Below are 26,860 nucleotides of genomic sequence, written 5' to 3' on the forward strand. Positions count from 1 at the left end.
CATACATACTTATACATGTACCTACTGTGAAACATTACTTACATCTTTCAGACAAATGCTTGCGCAGCATACGCTTGAACGTGAATTTACTTTGAGCTTTATACATTTTGAAAGGCTTTATCTCGGAAACTATTAGATCTACAGAGACAATTTTTAGTCTGGTATTGTAGTAGCAAATTGTGTCTACTTTAAAAACGTTTTGAGAAGGTACTATCAAAAACTAGTCCTTTAGGGTTATAATCGCCAAAATCTAAAAAAACAATCGAAATTTTGGCGGTTTTTTCACTTTTGACAAGGTTACGTTCGGCGCTCGAGGTCTCAGAACTACCGGACATGACGCAAACGAACCCCATTACAAAAGGCGACAAAGTTACTGGATTACAAGTGACATAATATAGAAAAACCTCAATCAAACTTATATTAACTTTTGAAAATGATCACATGACTTTACCGGCGGCTTCCGTTCCGATACCTTTTTTTGCCAAGAAACGATTGTCATCCAGGCCCTCTATATAATGTATACAATGCAATGCAATGCTCTACTCGAAGTGTGTTCAGCAAGCAAAATATCAAATACGAGATGGTCAAAACGACACTTGGGTCGTATCTTCCATGTAACTTGTCTCATTTTACACTAAATTCATCATAAATGGGAACCGCGTCACGAGTTGCCCATTGTATTTTCAGTTTTACTTCCAAATTGAAACCCATTATTTTAATGACTAAGCAAACGAGCAGACGAATCGCCTGATGGTAAGCGATTACCGTCGCCCATGGACACTTGCACATGTCACAATATTGCCGATATCACAAAACGACTTGCCGAATAGTAAACTTGTCCCTACATCAAGCCGTCAGATTGGTCATCCTACAAGAGTCCACTTTTTATCATTTCTCGGCGAGAAAAATGACTCTCATCATTTATTTCGCAGAAATCAGTGATATCCGATTAAGTCGGCGTGCTCTTTCGTCTGTATTTTCCGGTGCTGTTTCACTTTTCTTGGGTTATTGGAGAGAAATGGCAAATAAGACATTTGGAACACGAACTATTTTATTGACCTTTTCCTTGTGTTTCATTGTGATTCTGTAGTAATGACGACGCATTGTTACCTTATTGTTACTAAGTAGAAAAGAGAGAGATAAGAATATTTATGGTAGTTCTATGTTATTAGAGTTAGACCAAGCATATCTATCTTTGGACCAAGAAAAGTCTGCAACGATTTTGATAGCACACGCAGTGCAATTGTCATTTTAAACGTCAAACTTCTATGAAGTTATGACGTGTAAATAACACTTCCACTGCGTGTGCTATCAAAATCGCTGCATACTTGTCTTGGTCTAACTCTATTTATTTATCGTTTGGCTTACTCGTGTTATAGGCATTAGAATATTTATTTTAAATTAGATTTATGGCATGCAACTGCATCAGTCGAAAATGTCGAAATGTCTTGAAATCTGCCATTTCCCCCTGCCATTTCTTAAATTCGAATTCTGTTTTAGGACTTGATAAACAAAATTAACAACTGTGTACGTCATATATATTGTAGTAGAGATATTATAAACTGAAATAAATGTCATATACTAATTGTCATATACTAAAAATTACCAAAGCCTCCAGTGTCCAGAGCTAGAATCGAACCAGCGTCCCCCGTTTACCCGAGCCGATAGCCGATAGCCGAGCGGTTCAGGCACCTGTCCGGTAAACGGGGGACGCTGGTTCGATTCCAGCTCTGGACACTGGAGGCTTTGGTAATTTTTTTTTCCTTAGTATATGACATTTATTTCAGTTTATAGTTTAAATAGTAGTGTGTCTACTTGAAAAAACACAAATCAAAATATTTTCATAGAAAATAATTTAATCTGTTATCAGAGTACAGATATTATAACAATCCTTTCGAACCTCTACACTACTGATTATTTACTATTACATCATCATCTTCCTCGCGTTATCCCGGCTTTTTGCCACTGCTCATAGAAGCCTGGGGTACGCTTGGCAACTAATCCCGAGAATTGGCCTAGGCACTAGTTTTTACGAAAACGACTGCCACCTGACCTTCCAAACCAGAGGGGAAACTATTTTTTGTTTGGATTAGTCTGGTCTCCTCATCTGTCCCCTCTAATCTTAGTGATAGCCCATTTAAAAAAATGTGAGGTAGGAATACGCTTAAATAGGCCCTTAGATATCCCATTTTGATGTCCATAAATGCATCGGGTTCATTTGTGGTCTTAAGTTGTGATATTTTAATGAGGGATTTTTTGTCACATCAATCTGAAAGCCCTAAGGTAACTTAACCTAACCTAACCAGGGTGAACGGCTAAACCTATGTTCACACGGATCTTCGCAATTTCACGATCGAGACACTTTTCTCGGCAAGGGTTTGGCGGTGAGATGTGACGAGTATCTGTAACTAATGTGTGGGGGTTGGCTTAGGTGTATCGTATGACTCAGTCGGCCATCGAGGAGTTATGGGTGGTAATAGAACACTGTTGAGCAGTATTCAGCAAAGGAGCGTAACTGTATTATTGGTGCCCCTGTTACTGTGTTATTGGGGGTTACTGTAACCCAATAAGATTCTGAATCATTTGTTCTGGGTCTTTAGTTTTGCAGACCGGCAACAGATAGGTCGAGACTCCTATCCATGATAAATTCGAAATATTTAGGTAAGTAGAAAAGAACTTGTAAAAGATTAGACCCAAAAATTAGACCTAGCTTTCACGTTTTAATTACAAAATTTCCGTGAGACACATGTCATGTCATGTTATAAAGCGAAATATGTCGAGCAATCATCGATTTAATAACGTGAGTTATTTATTTTAATATGCTAGCTTTTACGTATTCATTCTCATTCCTTTCTTAACTTTGTCATAATATGCACATACATATAGTGACGAATGTAGGTACCAGCCCCAAGCGAAAATACCCTATTTTCATACAAACAACTAACATACAAGTAACTAAGTAGTAGGCATGAGTGTTTCCACGGCTGTATTCAAATGAGAAGTTTTCGTTTGGCTCGCATTACTTGCAAAATTTCCTGAAGTCGGTTTATTGCTTGGCCCAAGGAAGTGGAACAGCTAGTATTTCGTGAACTTCGACAGTTCTTAGAGTAGTAGCAATAAGCAAGTATTATATATATATAGCTTCGTCTAATGCCCACAACACAAGCCTTATTGAGCTTACTGTGGGACTAGGTAAGTATATCTGTGTAAAATTCACCTATAATATTTATTTATGCATAACTAACTTCATCGTCGTCGTATCAGCCAAAGCACTCAACTGCTGGACATAGGTCTCCGCAAAGGATTTTCAAAACGACTAATGGTATGCTGCCTCAGTTGATCTTAATCAGATCATAGATTCAGCTTATCCGGGGCCTTTCTGCTGCGTCCTTCGGTTTGCCGGTTCCTTTTTAATCTAGAACCCCTATCTTAAAACCAGGTAATAACACTGCCCACTTTACTACTCATCAAGGAAATTCTAACGAGTCGCCAGCAACATGCTGAGATGAGGCCATTTCTTGCATCTCTTCATTGCACGTTTTTATAAGAATTTTGTTTCGTTCGTGTGTGTGTATACGAATAAAATATTACTGTTCTATCTACGGGTACACACTAAGTACCTAGACATCGTGCGAATATGTTGCCACTTTATAACATCCTATCCCTTGCACCAAGCTCCAAGCTAAAGTCGAAAATTGTTCGGTAAAAGCTCGCTCCAAAGGAGCTTTTCCTTTGCCTTTAGCTCACTGAACTTAATCCTTGCCTGAAATTTATTCCCCGCTCAATTAGCGAACTTCCTAAAAACGAAAGAAAACTAATGTTTTGTTCTTAATTTTGAACTGAACTTTATGCATAAAATTTAATTGCTCCAATTAAGAACTTAGCTGTGCATTTTCTAATGAAAAGCATTCCTTGTTTTTTTCGAATTGTGGTTGCCGCAGCAAGATGATAGTTATGAATTGTTAAATGAAATCTCATCAAGCGCTAGAGAGATCCAGAATTACCGCATAATTCACATAACGTGTCACCTAATTCAACTACATATACAATTTGAAATAAATAAAATTTCAAGGTAATAAATACCAAACGCAAATGGCAAAAATAGATAGGTACCCGAAGTTCGCCTTTAGTACATAACTTCACCTTAATTAGCATTAAATCATAATTCCACTAAATTGTATAGTAGGATTCACGATAGAGCGGTACTGTCATAGTAAATTTTGTAACCACTGTAAATTCACTGCCATCTATCGACATACTTTAAAACTAAAAATGAAGATTTATAAAAATACGTTAAAATGTATTTAAATATGGATAAATGATTTTTTTATTTGCATTAATTATTTTTATATGTTTTTGACCTATGTTCTTTAATGGATTTGCGTTAAAATTGTAAATAACAAACGAAACCGTCAACGCCCTCTATACGAGAGTAGGCCAAAACTAGTGGTGACATCTGATCGAGAATCAAATTTTCGTGATTTTCGAGGCACGTTTTTTCCTTAGACTCTATACATCTATTACGGAGTTATATCTATCTTTGCTATAATTTTCATAATAAGTAGTAAAAAAATGTCGAAGTTGCGGGCGGGTAGCGGTTGCAATTCAATTCATCAATTTTAGAATTTGAATTCGTTACTGTTAAACTATCTTTACGCAACTCTTTTCTTTCTTATCGTGAATTCAGCAATCAATATCTATTTCTTGGTAAAAAATATTATTTTAATATTTTATTTCGGCGAAGACACCCACGGTGAATTCATGGTAAATAATTTAGCCAATCCTGATTTTCAATTTATTAAAACATTGATAACGGGGTTTGATACATACCGAAGCTTTGCTAATAACCAGCAAAAAAGTATCAGTGTTTTTACAGACGCTATCAGATATATCGCTGTCCCTTGACAGCTCCGATATATCCGATTAAATATTGTTATTAAATATGTGAACATATCTATTTTAAAGACGTTAATGAGCATGTTTAGATCTTTTGAGCACCTTGGCTGCCCCGATATATTGTAGGGGAGAGTGGGTAGGATTCGTACACCGGGAGCATTCGTACAGTGGTGATATCCCCGCTATTGAATACAGTGGCGTGTTCACGTGTGTGTGGGTAACTCCCACTCATACGCATACGCTACCCGCGGGGCGGCGCAACAGTGCGGCCGCCAGCTTCGACACGACAGGTTCATTCATGTTTTCGCTCCAGGTAAGTTTATTTTGTATTCACCTTGAAAAACGTTTAAATCTTATAAGTTTTGCTCTAATTAGATAAAGTGATTAATATAGTTTATGATTTGATATCGAGGTTTTATATGTAAACAACCATTTTGGGATAACTACAACGGTTATTTTTATTTCAAATTTATTTGTTAATTTGTTGGGTTGGGTTACCTTCGTACAGTTGTCAGTGGGGTAGATTCGTACTGTACGAATGCTCCCCACTCTGAACTGCGTAAGTAAAAAGATCTTATTCCATGAATATTGTTATTATTATTTCAGAACCATTATGCCGCGAGTATATGTAAAAAAAGGGACAAGATCGGGAGATGTAAATGAAGACGCAATGAAGTTGCCTACATCTACAACTCCGCCTGCGACTTTGCCAACTATAGGATTAATAACTCCAGAAGTAATCCGGCCCTACCCCAAAGTGGACAGAAACGCGTCGAAAAAGTCGAATAAAGGAAGACAGCCAGGAAAATCGAGAATATATACAGAAACTCCGGAAAAAACAAGGCTAGAAGAAATAGAGAAAGCAAAACAGTTGAAAAAGCAAGAACTAGAAAAGAAACAAAAGGCCAAGGAGATGAAACAAGCATTATTTTCTCTATCAACCAAACAAAAAAAACTGTAAATACAACTAAATCAAAGAGGCAAAAGAAAACTGTAAAGCCTGACAGTGAAAATGAGACTGATTCTGAGGATGACGCTAATGTAAGTTTAAGAGAAAGTTCTTGCTCTCCCACAGAAGAGATGTCTGAGGAATCGGATTTTCAAGATGAAACTCCAGTTATATCAGTTAACATCAAAGAAGGATGTTTTGTCCTTGTAAAATTCGCGAAAAAAAGGTCTGTTCTATATTATGTTGGGCAGGTGCTTAAAAAATACAGTCCCACTGAATACAAGGTTTCATTTTTGAGGAAGAAGCCTGGTACTTCGAAATTTGTTTTTCCCACCACCAACGATGAGGGCACAGTTTACATATCAGATGTAGTACACACACTGTCGCCATCAAAATCTGCTTCAACAGCGAGAACAGCCCACATCTTTAGTTTCGGAAAAGACATCTAAATATAATGTAGGATAATACATCTATTATTACCTAAAACTAAGACTCGTTACTGTAACGGTATAATTTATAATGTTGATTAATTATTTATCCTATTAATAAGAGAAAAAATTATCACAAGTTTTTTGTTACTACAAATAAGAAGTTATTATTAGTATTCAAGTACTTAAAAAAGAATAATCGTTAATTGTTACTACATAAAGGCTGATTTAGTGTTAACTTTATCTCAATAAATGATAATATTACATTGAATAAATGGTTTTTACTTTGATTGTACGAAGGTTCCCCACTATGTACGAATGTACCCTACGGTATGTACGTTTCCCATTTTTGAGAAAAATCACTGTAGCATCGCCATGCTGCTTAGTATCCAAAAGATACTTAATTATTATTAAAGCCAGATAAGTGAGGTATATAGCAGCATTGAATTTATTATAAAATTGTTAACAGTTATTTTTTTATGTGGCTTACAAAAAAATGTGTACGAATCCTACCCACTCTCCCCTAGCCGGCTAACTAGAGCGCTAGAAAATGAAAACTATAATTTCTAACAGTACGCGAGTCAAAACCAATAAAATATCGTCACTGGCCTTAAGGTTTTCGAATTCCAATTTTCGTCGAGACGAACGATGAATTCCGGCAGCGGGTGCTACTGCGGGCTACGCGAGCTCACCAGGCGCAAGCAGATAAAAACTTCAGTAGCGAATATTCAGAAAATAAGTAGCTTCAATCATGCGTCTTCAGTTTTAAACCAAAAGAAAGGGCTGCAACTATAGTGCGTTCTTAGATTTCGGGTCGAAACCTAACCCAAGCCTCATTCAGTTACAAGAACTAGTGACGTACAAATAAGACTTGGATTAGGTTTAATTTAAACATAAACAGAAACTTAACACTATTTATACAATTATACAAATTTTACCTGCATTAGAAGCAGCCCTCGTTGATACTGTTAACACAAATCATAAGTATTGAGATAAATACAATCAAAGTTGTGCTATTTGCAACAAAATGTCAGCAGAAAATTGATGGGAAAAACAAAAGACGGGCGAATGGCTTAGTTTTTTTTACAACCGGCCAGTGCGCGCGGTGGCTGCACTATGCAGATTTGCCATGTTACAATATCTGATGACGACTGCACACTTGGACTCCGAGGCTACCTTTCTACCTTATTTAAGGTATTTAAGGTCTTACTGTTTGGTCTTCCTCCTCACACTAAACCATGTTAGTCTTACCCCACCTTAGTTACATTACAAACAAAACCCGAGTGCAGACACAATTCAATAGTACGAAATGTGTTTTTGTGTTAACTTCTGCTTTAGTCAAAGTTCTGGACAAAGTCAAGGGAAAAAGTTAGTCGTATACGCGTCCGTGCGAGTTAGTTACAATGATGTTAGGAGTTTGAGATCCGGACTTTAAATAGGTTATGCCCAACGGCGCAAATATTTTACATGGTAGAGGAAATATGTACGGTCGAGTTCACAAACATCGTTACAAGCTAACGTTCCAAAAATATAAATACTTACAGGCTTTTATAGCCAGTGTCTTAGGGCCACTTGCACCATACCACTTATCCGGGTTAACCGGTTAAACCTGAAGTTACTATGGTTACCAGTACAATTTGACACTGGGTTAAGGGTTTAACGAGTTAACCCTGGGTTAGTGGGATGGTGCAAGTGGCGCTTAAAGGCGTAGTTTTTTTTTTATTTGAACGTTGGCTTGTAGAGGTGTTACTAGGTACTTTAAAAACACACACATAGAACATAGTTATTAAAAATAACCCTAAGAATACAAAAAAGTTGCGAAATGTGTAGGTATTAATAAAATTACTTACGTTTATTACGTCGTTACTACCTATTATACTTACTTTACTCTTTGGTCGTTACTCTGCCACTGATTCGGACTAAGCGCTATTATGCATCCAGCTTTATCATGCCAACGGCTAAGGAGTGTAATTCACTTCCTGCAAATCTATTCCCAGTCCACTATAACTTGGATCTTTTTAAATCGAGAGTGAATAGACATCTTTTAGCTAAGCATGATCCATCCTAAACTGCATCGGCACTTTCCATCAGGTGATGGATTGCGATCAAAGCTTGCCTTTTTGTAATACAAAAAAAAATTATACCATGGAACCCAAATAAGCCCGATTTTCAGAAACACTTGATAAGTACCGTTTATACCTATTACTTTAAAAAAAGTTTGTTGTAGCTTATTTCATACAGCCTGTAAATATTCATATATTTACGCCATCTGTACGCCGAAGTCATAACTACAATGACGTTAACCTTAACGAACTTCGGAACGTCGCTGTCTTATTAACATCACTATATATTACTCTAATGTAGAGATGGCGCTAAGGATGGATAAATCACCTGTCCAATTTATTGGTCCAATGAGCATTGTGAACAGATTGTGAATAAGTAATTTTTTTGTTAGAATCGGCCAAGTGCGAGTCGGACTCGCGCACAAAGGGTTCCGTACCATTACGCAAAAAACGGCAAAAAATCACATTTCTTGTATGGTTACGTAAGCCCTACTTAAATATTTATTTTATTCTGTTTTTAGTATTTGTTGTTATAGCGGCAACAGAAATACATCATCTGTGAAAATTTCAACTGTCTAGCTATGTGTCTAGCACGGTTCATGAGATACAGCCTGGTGACAGACGGACAGACAGACAGCCCGTCAGACAGATAGACAGCAAAGTCTTAGTAATTTTTACCCTTTGGATACGAAACCCTAAAAATTAAACGACAGAATAAGAATCGGGCCGTTTATTAAAATGTTTGTCTTTCCCATCACGGAACAATGGTGTTCCGGACCGGACCTTTGGGAGGCGTGCGCAAAGCCGAAGCCAACACGTAGAGCCCCTTTTTACACTTTAATAAAATGTAAGGGGTACACCGAGCGGATGCTGACCCTGCCCGTGTCAAAATGTTTTATAGTTTTTGTCGAGGATTTGTTATATATTTTAGGGCGTTAGTTGTTCGATAGGTATAATAGGCTTGAAAACCCCCTACGACGGGCTTACAAAGTTTAAAATCAAACTTTAGAAATAAAAATCAATTTTGTATGAATCGTCTTTTTATTTCAACACGTTTGTACATTACCAGGCGGAGATTTATGCTAGGATAGGTACCTATATACCAATTGTTAGCTTTTAAATATGTTCAATAAACGCTTACAGCGTCGTTAAATAATAAATAATAAAGCACATTTCCCTGCCCTACAGAGCCAGGCCCAAACAGGAGTAGCAATCCAAGGCAGCGGTGGCGTAATGTCATCGCCAAAGATTTAAACGCCTGTGGGTTAGTTGAAACCGATGTCCAGGATGTACAGGCGGGTGCCAAGCCGATTTATTGCGAGTTCATCATCATTATATCACCCAAAAGACGTTCACTACCGTAAAACCTCCCTACTCTTAGGCCTCCAGTAGGATTTCGACAACGATTGGTCGTACGCTACCTTCATCCAACGGTTGTCTTTTCTGCACTCTTGACCAGATCATTGAGTAATTTTTTGACTGCGTCCTGCCATTCTTGGCCACCACTCATTAGTGTCATTACACTATGTGCTACAGCAAGCATCGGTTCTTCAATCAATGTCGAATATCGACAACCTAGGTTCATGTAACATTCATAAAACACTTATATTCTATATATTCTAATATTGGACAAGGAAAAAAATATGAAAAACCGGCCAAGTGCGAGTCGAACTCGCGTTCCAAGGGTTCCGTACATTACACAGTTTACACAATGTATTTTTTATGTGAAACGTGAGTAAAATTTCTTTAAAAAACCCGTAGGGGTCGGATCAAAAACTAAGTAATTAAGTCCGACTCACGCTTGACTGCACATTTCTAATAGGTTTTCCTGTGATCTATAGGTAAAGATCTATTTTGTGTATTTTTTTCAAAATTTTTGACCCAGTACCGGAGATAAAGGGGGGGGGGGATGGTCATTTTTTGTATATTTTCTTGAATAACTTCTAAACTATTTATCTTAAAATTATAAAAAAAAAATTTGAGATTCTCACAATGAACTCTTTCATTTGATATGTAACACGATATAGTTAGACAAACTTTATTTTTAAATTTTCTCATTTACCCCCAAAAGTGGCCCCCGTGTTTACAATTAATTTGTTTACGTTACATGTCCATCTTTGGGTCACAAACTTACATATGTGTACCAAATTTGAACTTAATTGGTCCAGTATTTTCGGAGAAAATAGGCTGTAACAGACGGACAGACAGACAGACGCACGAGTGATCCTATAAGGGTTCCGTTTTTACCTTTTGAGGTACGGAACCCTAAAAATGACATTAACACGACACGGCATCTTGTCGCTCAGTGGCGTAGCGTGAGCTAGCTGAAATAGGTGAAAGGAGCCCTTTTTCTTCCGAAGTTTATTCCCAGTTATAAAAAGGGTTGGCTCCCGCGGGGCCCTTTTAAGTGCAAACCCGTGGCCAAAAGGCCGCTTCACCCACGTCTAGCTACATCACTGTTGCATCTCCATCGTTGCAACTGCACATTCACTTGTATTCCATTTGCTTCAACTCTGCGTTCCCAACCATCGTAGCTATTTGCATTCGCAACATAACTTGATCACGTCTGGGTAGTTTCTTCGCAATTTTCGCCATTGACGCAAAAAAATGGTCCGTCTCATCAAAACTGTCCAAATTAGTATCTTTATTCGGGCTTTCTGTACTCGCTTTCGGCTCAGCGTTTTCCCTTTCTTCTGTTTCTTTATAAAAATTGTCATCTTCTACGTCGACAATGTCATGGTTTTCGGATTTGACTTCAACAATATCGTCTTCGTCATCATCAAGGTCATCATAATTTTCATAGCTGACTTCGCTTGACGGAGGCTCGGTGACGCTCTGATCAGTACTACTGTCATTGGTATAATATTTCCCACGATATTCATCTAAGAATGTAAGTAGCTTAGCTCGTTTTAAGCCATTTTTGATGACATCACTTAATCTTTTCGGGGCAGGTTTTCCTCTCCATCTAACGTAGTGACCTCTCACGTAGCCCCACCTTCTGCAGCAGTCGTCATCTGTAAAAAAAGAAGATTTAAAATATTTTTTATTTATTCTATACTATCGTTGGCTAAGGCCGGCTTCTTTATTCAGCTATATAAATTCAACCGTACTACATTTTTTTTTTTTATTAATTAATTTATTACATTGACCCGCCTGTTCCTATCTTTATCGCACGTGCATAATTATTATTGCTGTCTCGCTCGCTTAGTGGCATTGATCGCCGGCATCATGGGCGGGACAGCATTTTTTTTTATACTACGTCGGTGGCAAACAAGCATACGGCCCTGATGGTAAGTAGTCTCCGTAGCCTATGGTATTTACGCCTGTAACTCAAAAGGAGTTACATGCGCGTTGCCGACCCTAAAACTTCGCTCCCTCCTAATATACCTAATTAAATTATAACGCGCGTGCGATAGAGATTAGGAACAGGCGGGTAAATGTACGAAATTCATCGTAATATTCGTAATACTTTACATTCTTATATAAAATGTATATGTACATTTTTGACTGTATTATATTTGCAACCAATCAATTTACGTTTTTAGGGTTCCGAAGGGTAAAAACGGAACCCTATTACTAATGTACCTATTACTAAACACCAGGATGTACCTCATGAACCGGGATAACTAGACAGTTGAAATTTTCACAGATGATGTATTTCTGTTGCCGCTATAACAACAAATACTAAAAACAGAATAAAATAAATATTTAAGTGGGGCTCCCATACATCAAACGTAATTTTTTTGCCGTTTTTTGCGTAATGGCATGGAACTCGCACTTGGCTGGTTTTTTTTAATATTTTGTTGTACATATACGATTAAAATTGATTACAGCGCCATCTTTAAAAAAACGGCGATACTACTACTATAGCTTCCTAGTTCGACTGCCACTCGTATTACTCGTAGTGTACTCGTATCGGTCACTGAACTTACTGATCTAAACGCCTAATCCTATTAACATAACAAAAGTGTTGAACCAAATAATTTTCAATTGAAACCATGTTATTTAAGCTATATCCAAATAGGTGAAGAAATGGAAATTCTTACTAAAACGTGAAATCATCCATAGATTTAATGCTCAGTAAAAGGGGTTTAGCACACAAACCACTGCTTGCTTTGACATTTCTTTTATTACATTGATATTTGATATACAGGATTAATTATAAGATTACATAAAGATCAAATCGAACATAAGTAACATAACCTCGCGCACAGGCCTGCCGCCAAATCTGACCGCTCTCTCTCTCAAACTAAAATGACCATAGATACAACAATCAAAAGTATAGAGCCAGGTACATACTACATGTAATTATCAGTAGTATTAGGCCACATATAGGATATTAACTATTGTGATGCTTACAGCTCGGCCATCCTTTTTATTTTAGTGAGTCCTCTCACTAAAGTAATTAAACATTTATATCAACAACCATATATCATAACATGTCATCCACCTTAACTCTAACGAAAGATAAACATACATAACAACATTATTTTAACCTTCTGGTTATTCAGTTCCTCATTAATCAATCGCAGCCAGTGACAATATGTATATTAACCTGATGCTTTAACCTGAGATCATGTAAACAGTCATTTCATACAACCAGCACCTATAGTAGCATTTACAGCCTTCTTCTAGTCATTCACTATATGAACTAACTTACAGTCATGGTCTGCTCTAGACAGTCTGTTAAAGTATAAACCAACATCAACATTTACAGTCTGCCCTCAAGGCCTGCTCTAAACAGTTTGGTAAAGTATAACACGTTATAAACAATCATAGTCTGCCCTTAAGGCCTGCTCTATGGCAAAGCATAATACATCATATACAATCACAATCTGCCCGTAAGGCCTGCTCTAAGCTGTTTGACATAGTATGACACATCATAAACAATCAGTCTGCCCTTAAGGCCTGCTCTAAATAGCTTGGCAAAGTATAACACATCATAAACAATCACAGTCTGCCCTTAAGGCCTGCTCTAAATAGTTTGGCAAAGTATAATTCATGATAAACAATCACAGTCTGCCCTTAAGGCCTGCTCTAAACAATTTGGCAAAGTATAACACATCATAAACAATCACAGTCTGCCCTTAAGGCTTGCTCTAAACAATTTGGCAAAGTATAAAGTATAACACATCATAAACAATCACAGTCTGCCCTTAAGGCCTGCTCTAAATAGTTTGGCAAAGTATAATTCATGATAAACAACCACAGTCTGCCCTTAAGGCCTGCTCTAAACAATTTGGCAAAGTATAACACATCATAAACAATCACAGTCTGCCTTTAAGGCCTGCTCTAAATAGTTTGGCAAAGTATAATTCATCATAAACAATCACAGTCTGCCCTGTCTTAAGGCCTGCTCTAGACATCATTCCAAAGTATAAAAATTGTTATGGCCTGCTCTAGACTAGACTAGTCTAGACAGTCTGCCATCACGGCCTGCTCTAGAAGACAGGCTGCTATCAAAGCCTGTTCTAGACAGTCTGCCAACATTCAACCTAGTCAATCTAATTATTTAATTAGACTGTTGTTATGGCCTGCTCTAGACTGGACCAGTCTAGACAGTCTGCCATCACGGCCTGCTCTAGAAGACAGGCTGCTATCAAAGCCTGTTCTAGACAGTCTGCCAACATTCAACCTAGTCAATCTAATTATTTATTTAGACTGTTGTTATGGCCTGCTCTAGACTAGACCAGTCTAGACAGTCTGCCATCACGGCCTGCTCTAGAAGACAGGCTGCTATCAAAGCCTGTTCTAGACAGTCTGCCAACATGCATACCTATAGCCAACCTAATCATTTAATTTGTTATGGCCTGTCTGCCATCACGGCCTGCCCCAGACAGTCTGCCCTCAAGGCCTGCGCTGGACAGTTTGCCAAAGTATAACTAATTATTTATTTATTTTTGAATCTAACTACAAGGTCCATATTACAAGTACCTATCTTTGCCAAAATATAAACTAACATAATAAACAGTCTGCCATTACGGCCTGCACTAGACAGTCTGCCAAAACTCAACGGTTATATTCTAGATTCATAATATTAATATAATAACTAGCAGTCGTGTCAGCGAAGAGTCTCGACCAACACCGAGAGAGACTCTCGCCGAGTCGCTTGATCAGATGCATAAGACGGTAATCGTGGACACGGCGCATAGTACGTCGGTTGCTCACTCTGCGGCCCTGACCATCGGCAGCTTGGGCCCTGCCCACTGCTGGCAGCTCTGTCTTAACAATTTCACCTCTTTTGCTTCAGTCAGCTCTTGCTGCGATGCCCTCGCTTATCATCAACTTCATCCGTTCAGCCAGGTTACCAGCGTTGAAACATACAAAAATAAAAATAGTTATAATCATTAGCAGTAGCAAAGATAATTTTAGTCACAGTCATCCTCAACAATTTAATAATTGAAATATAAACATTGACTCAGTCAATCATTATCATCATCAATTAATCTTACTATATATCTAATCATCATCTATCATCATCTATATCGTCATCTAAATCGATCTGTTCGGTAATCATCATCGATATCATCATCAATATGGTCAGTCAAGCATTATCGCCGACATTGTTATCGAAGTCGTTCAGCTCCGTTTTCATCATCGATATGGTCAGTTATTGACCCTGTCGTGGACATCGAGGCAAACATTCGTTGACATCGACACTGTAATCGATATGTTCGGTCATATACATAATCATCGTTCTCGGACCTCTGTTACCTAAGATCTTCCTTAGATACCTACTCATCGTTACTGAAATCGTAATCAGACGTCAATGACGTCATGGATATCAGTCATTATCTTCATCGAAAAATCCTCAACATTAATTAAATAAAATGACAAATATTCCATCGATTCATCAACTTTAAGATGATTACATTTAAAACAGGTTTTTATTAATTTATTTATATAAACAGATAATTATTTATTCAATGACCTTATGATCCTGATGTTTCGTCCTAAACTTCGTTCAGTATTTCACAATGGTAATATTCAGCCCCAGGAATCGGCAAGAACGCAGCAACTATATCTCGGGATGACATGCACCCAAAAAAAGTAGCTCTAAATAATAGCGTATAGGTACTACACCGAGTACACCGTAACATATACTAGCGTCATTAGTGTCATTACCCCACCTACTATATTATTGGAAGTATTGGAAGTGATTAAAAGTTATTCCAATATACATTTATTCACTTTTTGTTAATTGATACAGCCAATATTTCCTGGCTATGCTAATCGTGGCGACAACGCACTTAATGACAAAAATGCAACCATACATTTTGTCTTTATGAATCATGGTTCTTTTGCCTTACTATACTTTAATTAATATTACCAACTTATTTCTTGTCATCACTGTGTCTCTGTCATAAAATCATACATGTTACCTTCCATGGTACCTTCTGTTAAACCTACTGATCAAGCAAATTTTAAGACTACAAAGTTTCATGAATTGAAATGAAAAATAAAAAATTAGTTCCAAGCTCCTTATAAGGCTTCTTGAGCCTACTTTATAAGGCTTCTTTAAGTTTGAATGTTATCTACTTTTAGCTTCGTTTATTTAACTTACCTACTCTGGTGTTGATTCTTTTGTTAAGGTCAGTCACAGACTTCTGCTCAGGACCATACTAAAATTTTGTACTAACACTTGTGACAGTGGTTGTACTTATTCATCGATTTTGCATTTCAAGTCAATTTTCAATGAGAATTCTTTAAGTCTTGTTTTTTTTCAAACAGGGACTGTTTTTGTAAACTTTTTAATTTTACAAATAGACTTTCTTAACTTGATAATGTATACACAAGTATGCTGCTTTTGCCTTTTCTTGACACTTTATGGTCCTTACCTATTAGTAACCTGAATTTTATAATTTGTGACCTAAGAGTTTGATTAACTTAGTTAGGCATCACTAACTGTAAAATTTCTTAACCTGAATCTGTCATGCAATAATTATTTCAGATTCACCCTTTATGCAAATGAAACCATAAAGTCACAAATTAATTGTATTTCATAGCAACAATTCATAGTTTCATTTGTGGTTTGTTATTGTATTGTACAACTGCAAAATACAACTGAATACTATGCAATATGCTTAATACAAATATTGAATATTGTGTCAACAGCATGGAAAAAGTAATCTGTTCTTGTTTAGCCAATCTGCTTTTACTAGACAGAACTTGCACTAAACTTATAAATTTAGAGAAACAAATGTGTACATTGGTGTATATTTTGTGCAATAAGGTTTAAATATAAATACCGCTTGTCACCAATTCAAAGGTATGAAGTAGGTATTCAAGATTTCTAAATAGAGTGAAATATAACTTCTTTTAAATACCTACTAGGAGATCTTAACCACTGAAAGTGAACTGTACTTATTGTTATCATAAAATAAACATTTATATTTCATTTTTTTCATTTTCTTATGCTATGTCAATATCCACAACGCAACCAGTCATCATGTAAATCATGCTCCCTGAATGATAATAATGATGTTTTAAAATTGTTACTTTGATTTTCAATTGCATGACATTTAAAACAGTAGTATGAAATAGATGTAAAACTATCAATGTCATTCATTTCAAATTTAGAATTCATACTGTGTGTAATTCCATTAATTCATTATTGTTTCTATATGCATCTCTCGGAGTATCCAGACTAATAATTTTCAGTACAACAATGATTGGCAACTAAATGCATGTACCTACAGTACTACTATGTAGAATATACCATCTTTAATTAACATTTTTTTTTTTTTACATTTGCCTATATACAAATGTTTATAAATAATTTGTTTGCATCAAAACAAAAACTAGTTTCTTTGTCTTTTCACCTAAATAACCGATATGCACATTTATCTATTAAGATTCTTTTATTCTGAATTAGAGACCAGGATATTTATCTCAATAAGTGTGATGCTTGGTAAAGGCCTTTTCTAAATCTTCCCATTGACAACCGTCATGGGCCAATCTCCTACAATTCTAGCCCGCTGTCAGTCGCTACCTCTCATCTTTGCTATCTCATCATTTCATCATGGCAATAACTTCTGCAATACTAATCAATCACCTTTTTTTGTTATCTCTTACCATATATAGGCATTATATACTCATGCATCATTAGAACAAAAAATAACCTTTTAGTGTCATTAGACTATCCAAAAAATAATAGTAATAATACCTAGTAAATATTCAATTATTGTCATTTTACAACTCATTGTTAATAATTAACTTCACTGAGCACCTGAATTGTACCTGAACAGTGCACAATACCATCCTTACCATTTTGACTTCTTATAACCATGTTGGCTCTTAATGATAGTTCTCTGCGTCTCACCAATCTCACCGTGATGGTCGTTTGCTTGCATTTTCGTCGAGATCTATTCTCATTGTATTCCAACGTGTCTCAACGTGTCAGTCCAAAAACAAACAATGACAAAAAACACAGGTTAATAACTAGATCAATACATAGCAAATGTCCAGTGCATTGCAAATTTAAAACAACTTTTATTTTAAACAAATGAAACCAATTGTCAATCATTTTGTTTACCGTACAAAACAAACTAATGAAATCGTGTATCATATATATTTATATATATATACACTATTGTCTTGATTATGAAATTAACATTCAAAAGACCAAGCAACTTACATTACTATGTACCTCTTTCATCATCATCATCAATTTTAAGAGCTATGCTCTTGTTGATGGAGTAATTACCATTCTTTGCTGGGCCAGCCTTTTGACTCCCTCGTACAACATGACAGAAACTCTATCTTTCATTTGGCTGAGATATGTGTTCCTCTGCGTCTTTCTCGCTCAATCTTGCCCTTCAGGATGTTTAAAAAGAATCTGTCGTGCGGGTCGTGCCGTATTAGATGACTAATCATCTTGCACCTTCTGTTAGCTGTTGTGCCTAACAGGCATCTCTTCTCTCCTGCCATGCTCAGTTCCTCAACGTTCGTCTTCCTTTCTGTCCAGCTAATCCTTAGCATCCTCCGCCAACACCGGATTTCAAAGGCCTCCAATCGCTCTCTGTCCCGTTGTGTCACTGTCCACGTCTCACAAATATTTAAAGCAATGCTCCAGATATACGCCTTAACTAAGCGTTTTTTTTTTTTCACATTCTTCGAGATGTGTGCTTCATCTCTATATAGGTGAAAATAATCATCCAATTTCTATGTGGGCATTTGAATTCACAATCCCGCTTTCTGAGTTGAAATCATCCATAGATTTAATGCTCAGTAAAAGGGGTTTAGCACACAAACCACTGCTTGCTTTGACATTTCTTTTATTACATTGATATTTGATATACAGGATTAATTATAAGATTACATAAAGATCAAATCGAACATAAGTAACATAACCTCGCGCACAGGCCTGCCGCCAAATCTGACCGCTCTCTCTCTCAAACTAAAATGACCATAGATACAACAATCAAAAGTATAGAGCCAGGTACATACTACATGTAATTATCAGTAGTATTAGGCCACATATAGGATATTAACTATTGTGATGCTTACAAACGTACCTGTTTTGTCCAGAATACTCCCAATTCTTTTCCACACGTCACTTTTCAACGTTACATTTCTGTAGTCGCTGCTTTTAGGATTGTAAAACATATCATATTTCTTAACTAAATTAATCAGTTTTATGTCACTTTCGATTGTCCACGACATGTCACTTTATTCCGTGATAACATTACCTTTAGTTTAACTTTAGTTTAACATTCCCCTCCCGTTTGTTTGTTGTCGAAACGAGAATCCAAAATGGCGGGCAGCGGCCGAACAAATGCGCGCGCTCCCCGCCATTGCACTGCGTGACGTCACTAGCCTACTGCCAGTTGATTTAATAGCTGAGTTGCAAAGCGAAAAAGAGACAGCTGTTTCATTGTTAACATGCCTCTTTTCACAACAAGTTTTTAACCGACGAAAAACGGATTGGTTTTCAAGGAGGGCTACCGTTTTTGTGCTCACCAGTTGGTGCCACTGTAGATGTAGGTCCAGAAAAACGGATCTCAAGATTCTTCTATGCTTATTTTTATAAGAACAAATATTATTTTACAAAGGTAATTTTAACGTCTAAGTGTGCCATATTTTCAACCTGTTTAATTTTGCATATATCTTATACCTAATTGGCACTTTTTAGGGTTCAGTACCCAAAGGGTAAACAAGGGACCCTATTACTAAGACTCCGCTGTCTGTCTGTCTGCCTGTCCGTCTGTCACCAGGCTGTATCTCATGAACCGTGATAGCTAGACAGTTGAAATTTTCACATATGATGTATTTCTGTTGCCGCTATAACAAGAAATACTATAAACAGAATAAAATAAAAATTTAAGTGAACGTTATTTTTTTGCCGTTTTTGGCGTAATAGTTTTTTTAAACCACTAACATTTATTGAGCTATATGTATATATCTATTGTTTATCAAAGATGGACAAAGATTTACCACAATTATGAATAAGGAGTGAAAATTCCCGATAAAAAAGCTTTAAACCCTTCGATGCATTTGTCATTTTTGAAAGACCTCCATCTACACTAGCGCCCCTAGCGGCGAAATTAAACGCGGTAGCCCTCAGACTATAGTTTTTATTATTTAAATTGCCCATGATCTTGGGTCACCCCTCGGTCTTGATGTGCAGGTGTGCTATAGTTTCCGCCCAGCTCTAGTTTTCGTATATATCTTATCTTATCTTAATATCTAGCTAAACAATAGATCTATATACATCTACATAAAAATTATATTTCGCAAGTAGCGAATTAAAAAAAAAGTTGCTATTCTGCCGGTTTGAGTGGTTTGACGGACTCCTGGATAGTCGGTATATTGACCCTGCCTACGAAGCAGGACTGGAGGTCCCGGGTTCGAATTCTGGTAAGGACATTTATTTGTGTGCTTATTACGAATATTTTATACTAAACATATCGTCGTCGTCTATATAGTACCCACAACACAAGCGTTAGGTATTGTCTGGCAAAAAAGAGTAGAAATTAAAAAGTGGCAACACTGTAGTGTCGTCCCTTTAAAATTTTTCTAAGAAAAACGGTACGACACGATCGACACTTAACAGTGTTGCCACTTTTTAATTTCTACTCTTTTTTGCCAGACTATACTGACCTTACTGTGGGACTAGCTCGATCTGTGTTAAATTGTCGTATAATATTTTTTTTATTTAGGTATTATTTCGTCAAGTGGACGGAAACTATAGCTGGACGGAAACTAGCGCAATGACCCTTTTTAGAGGGAAAAATCGTTTTCAAGTAATATACAAAAATATGACTAAAATTACGGTTAGGATACCTACTCAACTTATCATACACATACAAAAAGTTAACCACCAACCATGGCCCTTAGTCCTACCCAAAGTACTAATTAAATACCCAATACCCAATTAAGTAGGTACTTCAACGTAATTAAATTATTCTCATTGAAACAGTTGCGCTTTCGATTTCAAACAAAAGAAAATGGTCTATATTTGCTACACTTACACTAGACTTAGACTACGTGAATTTAAAAAACTGTAAGTTAAATAAAATATTATAGACTGACCACGCCACGCTAACTTTGCATAAATTTGGCAGTAAGAGCGCATAAATGTCTCCATAATTAATTACATACATAATTAACCTAACTGAATATGATACCTAATTTAATAATTAATAACAATTAGTAAGCTCCACACTTGACATAACACTTAGCATGAAATCTTAGCGTGGACTCTAAAATGGCGTAAGGTTTGTCACACACACTACATAAATTAATTACTTAGGTTTTTGTATAGGTAATTTTTCCATCGGAATACAAACAAACACCTACTTACATAACAAAAAATAAAACATATTTTATAGCTATGTAAACATTTTAATTTTATCTTAATGTAAAAACTTAAAAATATCTACAACTCATAACAATATCATAACTTTGTAAAATTATTCCATTTCCATCACGTTGGATATGGGCTGTCTGCTGTGCGACAAATGATTACTATACGCATGTTTATTTCGTAACTTAAAGAAAACGAATATCACACTTAAAACTAGTAGACTAAGGAGTGCCGCGAGGCACGTTGCAATGAAATATAATGCAGACCTCAGATCAGATGAGCCTCCATCACTAGCGGACTGGGCTTCAAATTTATTATTTACAACGTTATTCGACTTCCAATCATCAAACATATTCTTAATTTCATTTTTCATTGATTGTTTTTCTTTCGATAACATTGCAAAGATTCTTTTTTCTATTTCATCATTGCTCACAGGCTTATCAGTTTGAGAATTGACTGCTATAACATGACTAAGCTTTATATATTCTTGTATGTTTTCTAAAGCCCTGTTAGTGCTATTGTTGATGTTCATTAGTTTTTCAAGGAAAACAATATTTCTTGTTTCACTTTTGTTGAATACTTCTAGAAATTTTTCAATTGAAGTAGACACCTTTTGGAAACCAATTGAATCAAGATCAATTTTAGAATCGTTACGGTTCAAAAACCTTTCCACTGTAACCCGAAATTCTTCCAAAGAGCTCGACAACATTGCTCCAAAAGCAGTTTCGTTACTATTGTTCTGACCAAAGTCGTTAAATTTTGTCTTACTTTTACAAGTTATGCCATCAACATTCTCTTTATCATATATTTCATTTTTCGCTTTAACGGACAGTATTTGAGGAGTATCGGTATTCTTCTTCCATTCGGTCAACCTACTGCAAGGTACGGGGTTGCCCCCTATGTAAAGGTCTCGAATATTTGCTTTAGTAAACTCTTCAAAATCTAAATCGTCTATTAGATTATTGTCAACATAAACTACTCGCACAAGAGGTGTGTTGTGAAATATGCTTGCACTAAAACTATGCAACGTATTACTTGACAAGTCAAGAGTGTTTAAATTCGCTAGACCATCAAATACACCAAACTCTAGGGAAAATAAGAAGTTATTGCTTAAATTTATAACGCTCAGGTCTTCATTATCACTGAATGAACCTGGTTGGATACTGGAAAGCTTATTATTACTGAGATCGATCCATGCAAGTCGACGTAACTTTTGGAGCGATGTCTTGTCAACTTCCCTAATCTTATTTGAAGCCAGATTCAACCGTTCGAGAGTTGTAATTTGGTACAATTGGACTGCGTTGATATCTGATATTTCGCAAAAAGACAAATCCAAGTTTGTAATTGTAGTGTTTACTACACTTTCGAAACTAAATCTTGTTGTCACGTGATCAAGTAGGACTACAGAGAGTGACTTGAGGTTCGAAAATATTGATGAATTAAACACTACGTCTTTATTGGCAGAAATATCTAGCTTTAGTAGATTATTTAAATCGTGAAAAGCTCCATTCTCAATGTTAATGAGATTATTCCCCTTTAAAGTTAATGAACTTAAATTAGTTAGCCCTGAAAACGTTTGACCGGTCACATTTTGAAGTTTATTGTATTGTAAATATAAATCTTTCACATATTTTATATTTGTATTATTTATAGAAAAACATTCTATTCGATTGTAAGATAGATCCAAAATTTCAATTGACCCAGTGCCATTAAATATATTAACTTCTAGTACTGATATCTTACTATGTGTAGAATTAAACGTTTTCAAGGACTCCATTCCGTTGAATGCGTTGTTTTGAATCGTGTTTATTTTGGAATTAGTAAAATGGAGCTCTGTAGTTAAAGCTAGTCCGCTGAACATTTGTGACGAAATAACATCAACAAGGGGATTATTATTTAAATTCAACGATTCGAGCTCTTTTAAATTTTGGAAAGAAAGTATATCAATATTTTCAATTGCGTTATTAGATAAATCGACAACTTTTAACGAAGTTAGAGATTTAAACGTGTCATTTGTGATTTTCTTAATTTTATTATTATTGATATAGAAGTAGGAAAGATTGTTTAGATTAGAAGTGTCAAATTCTATGTCTTGTAATTGGTTGTATGAGAGGTCTAGTTCTGTCAACAATTCGAGTTTATAAAAGGTTGTTTTATGAATTTTGGATATGGAATTTCTACTGAAATTTAAAGATTGAAATTGCCCCTCAAATAATTTCGGACCTAGCTCAGTAACATTAGCACAACTCAAGTCTAGTTTGTCGACACAAATACCTTGAAAGGTGTTTTTGATTAAAGAACCCGCAATAGGATTATTATGGACTTTAAAATCCTCAATACGCTTTCCTTCAAATGCTCCTGGTTCTATTTTAGAAATTCTATTTGATGATATGTCTAATGATTGTAAGTTAGTGTTATGCTGAAATATAGTCTTTGTAATTATATTAATTGTGTTATTGCTCAAGTCCATCTCCTTTAATTCAACCAAATGGTCAAACGATGTATCTCCAATACTAAATAAACTATTGGAACTTATATTAAGTTTTTCCAACTTGGACATTTTGTCAAAATTGCTTTCCTCAATTGATGTCAAATAATTATGATCTAAAACCAATTCTTTCATAAATTCGAATCTTGCAAAAACGACACCCAATTTAGTTATTTCGTTATCTGAAACGTATAACTTTTGGAGCTGTGTGATGCCTTCAAAAGTAAGTATATCGAAACTTTTGATATAATTATGAGATAGATCTAAATGAAGTAAATCTGGAAACTGTCTGAAGTAATTGTTGGGGATGGACGAAATGGCGTTGTAGCTCAAATCTATTGTCTGTACCGCGCTAAATCGGGCGCCGGGCGATCTTTCGCCGATTTCTAAATCTGCTATATGATTACAGCACAAGTTGAGCAATTTTAAACTGCTAATTTTTGTGAAAGCTTCCAGCTTTAAAGATTCTATTGTATTGCTGGAAAGATCAATTGTTGTTGCTTTATGTGCGTTATAAATGGCTGATGGGACAGAATTCATTTTCCCGTTGGTAATCGATAGAGTCAATATGTGGTCTCTGAGTTCATTAACGACGCCGTAGGCGTCGAATGAATCTGTTCCGTCGATATTTTCTGCTTTGACGTATAGACTGTAGTCGTCATCAGTTCTAAATCTTCGGTAACCGTTGTAGTAGTCGTAGGTTTCATGGCGTCTGCAGGACCAATCCCTTACGTAGGCGATAGCGGAGCCAAAATCATCAGTGCAAGTTAGTTCGCCTTCACAAGGTTTCCGTCCCAAGTCACCCAGCTCGCAACCACCATCCACTTGACTAATTGCAGCAAATAATGCCAGCAAAATTATCCTTCGCGTACTATAACCTAAAAATTGAAATGATTAGGTACAGTTATAGTTCAATGATTGAATTTTTTGTTCAAAATATATTTAACAGTTTCGACGACACTAAGAGTATGGGTTTTCATATCCTGGATCGACGCGTAGAACTCTTATCATTTATCATGTCGAAGAATTAACCGTTCTTTGTTTACAGTGTGTGGGCCGTAACAACAGTACCTTCTAAATTATTGCAATTGAAACGAAACGAATTTGTATATTTTTCCTGAACAGAAGGGAACATCTGTTATAAGATATCTTGGAAACGAGGTGTACACAAGTAGTCTGAAATTTGACTACCTAAAAAGTAGGTAGGTACCTACTTATCAAGGAGGGGCCACAATTAAGGTTTGCCTATTTGGTTTTTGCAATGTCTTTGAAAAAAAAAACGATTTTTTATAATAATAAAAAAAACAAGAGAAGTCAATCATAAGAAGAGTCCAGTGAAAAAGTCTGTCATAGATTCTCCATTTTAAGTCAGTGCTGTGGCGGAACGTGTAACCAGGTTCCTTAATTTGAGAAAAGTAATTTAACAATTATCTTCTGGTGGTTGTTATATTTAAATTCTTATATAGATACTGACCACGCTAACTTTGCACAAATTTGTTAGTAAAAAGGTCAGACTACGAACCAATAGAAAATAGAATAAATTAAACTCTTTAGACAAAATATATTTATAAATGTTGTCTATTTTCTTAGAAGGCTGTCTCGAATTGAAAATGTTTGCATCTGTCATAATTTTATCGACCATAAATTTATTTATTATTTATTTTAAACTTTATTGCACAATATAACAAATAAAGTACAAATGGCGGACTTAATGCCTAAAGGCATTCTCTACCAGTCAACCACCAGGCTAAACAGAAACAGTGATAGGTGCAGGCATTGAACAAAAAAAGCAGAATAGGTAACTTAAAACAAAAAATATAGCGATAAATAATACACACTACCGAAAATAAACTTACATAAATCTCATACATACTACACATACATAAATCTAATTCGGAAAAAAATATTTTTTCCCTAGACTCTTCATATAATATCTTACATAAAAGAAAAGATAGCTTACCCATATTTGCAGCTCCCCATAGGGCAGTTTAACGTCCACCAAAGTTTTATCACTGATTTGTATTTGCATATCCTTTGTATTAAACGTGTCGCGGCCGACGGGTCAGCAAACACTGATGGGTGCTGTCTTTATTCGAACATTTACAATATCCCTCTGTTATCACTTATCATGTACTTAGTCACAGGAACTCGTTATGGACAAGTAAGGACTCATTTAAATAAAACAAATAAACATACCTACAGTGTTTTTTTTTTCTTTGTTCATAAACTACCATATTGTCGATACCAGTGGCGCGCCAAGAATACTTATTCGTATGAAGCTGGAGGAGTTTGGAAAGCCGGCAGGAATCGAGTTCTATGGACGCTCTGCCGCTGGTCGTCGGTATCAGCATGTCGGGCCATGCTCAGTGTAGGGTTCCGTAGTTACCATTCTATCAGAATAGGCTAAACGGGGGCTATTATAGTAAGTATCATGTACACACAAGCAAAAGGGAGTATACTTTCGCAGCGCTTTGTACGTCTTTTTACTAAGAAGAGAAGACGTTTTGCAATAACTCAAAAACAGGTGGACCGATAATATTCGCTATAGTTTTCATTGAAAGTATTTATTAAGCTTTTGTTTTACGATTTTTTTTATATTTTTTGGACCCATGGTTCAAAAGTTAGAGGGGGGGGACACATATTTTTTTTCTTTCGGAGCGATTATTTCCGAAAACAATCAATCAAAAAATGGTTGTTGGAGATCCTTATTAATTTTGAAAGACCTATGCAACGATACCCACACTATTGAGTTAAAGCAAAAAAATTTTTCAAAAAAATCTATTTTGTATTAATGAATTAAGATAATTTAATGAAGGTAATTAATTTTATTAAGGTACCCTAAAAAAAAATTTTTCCCCTCACTAGCTCGGAAAGTTGTCGTTTATCCTTCAATACAAGCGGGGAAAAACGCGTTTTATCCACTAGTGGGGAAAGTAATTTGACCTTGGATGGAGCGTGTTTAAGTAGCTTGACAGATAACAAAACGTAAAACGCTCATGATAATGGTTCGTTAGATATTAATTATCATTAAATAAATGGTTTGAGAATCTAATAAAAAATACCAAATTTAGCTTTATTTAATGATTTTAAGTCATAAACCTTAAAATTCCATAAGAAACGTTTGTTTTTTTTATAATGATGTTAAATATAATTCTGAACGCACAAGTTGAGTCGATGCAATTTCAAAACGCATCGTTGACATTTCATACATCAGAAATGTCAACATTG

At 36.0% G+C, this 26,860-nt stretch overlaps 2 protein-coding genes across 3 annotated transcripts in view; both read right to left on the minus strand.

Annotated features, from left to right (window-relative positions):
* Positions 1–9,373: 9,373 nt before the first annotated feature.
* LOC134749436 (uncharacterized) overlaps positions 9,374–26,860 on the minus strand; it is a 241,598-nt gene continuing 224,111 nt past the window's right edge. Inside the window, exons 2-3 of one of the 2 annotated variants that reach the window (XM_063684370.1) lie at positions 18,854–19,038; positions 9,374–11,350 (exon numbers count right to left, since the gene is read on the minus strand). In XM_063684370.1, coding sequence (XP_063540440.1) covers positions 10,824–11,350; positions 18,854–19,001 — 675 coding nt within the window. In that variant the 5' untranslated portion in view covers positions 19,002–19,038 and the 3' untranslated portion in view covers positions 9,374–10,823. Of the gene's footprint in view, positions 11,351–18,853; positions 19,076–26,860 lie in introns of those variants that run through there. The other variant, XM_063684369.1, reaches the window with a different exon arrangement.
* Positions 21,152–25,719, minus strand: LOC134749408 (toll-like receptor 7). The gene is made up of 2 exons (XM_063684326.1): positions 25,593–25,719; positions 21,152–24,510 (listed from the first exon to the last, which is right to left on the minus strand). Exons 1-2 carry the CDS (start codon positions 25,594–25,596, stop codon positions 21,251–21,253), a joined length of 3,264 nt encoding a protein of 1,087 aa, XP_063540396.1. The 5' UTR covers positions 25,597–25,719; the 3' UTR covers positions 21,152–21,250.

This window comes from Cydia strobilella, chromosome 18 (genome assembly GCF_947568885.1).
Source record: "Cydia strobilella chromosome 18, ilCydStro3.1, whole genome shotgun sequence".
Classification (NCBI taxonomy): domain Eukaryota; kingdom Metazoa; phylum Arthropoda; class Insecta; order Lepidoptera; family Tortricidae; genus Cydia; species Cydia strobilella.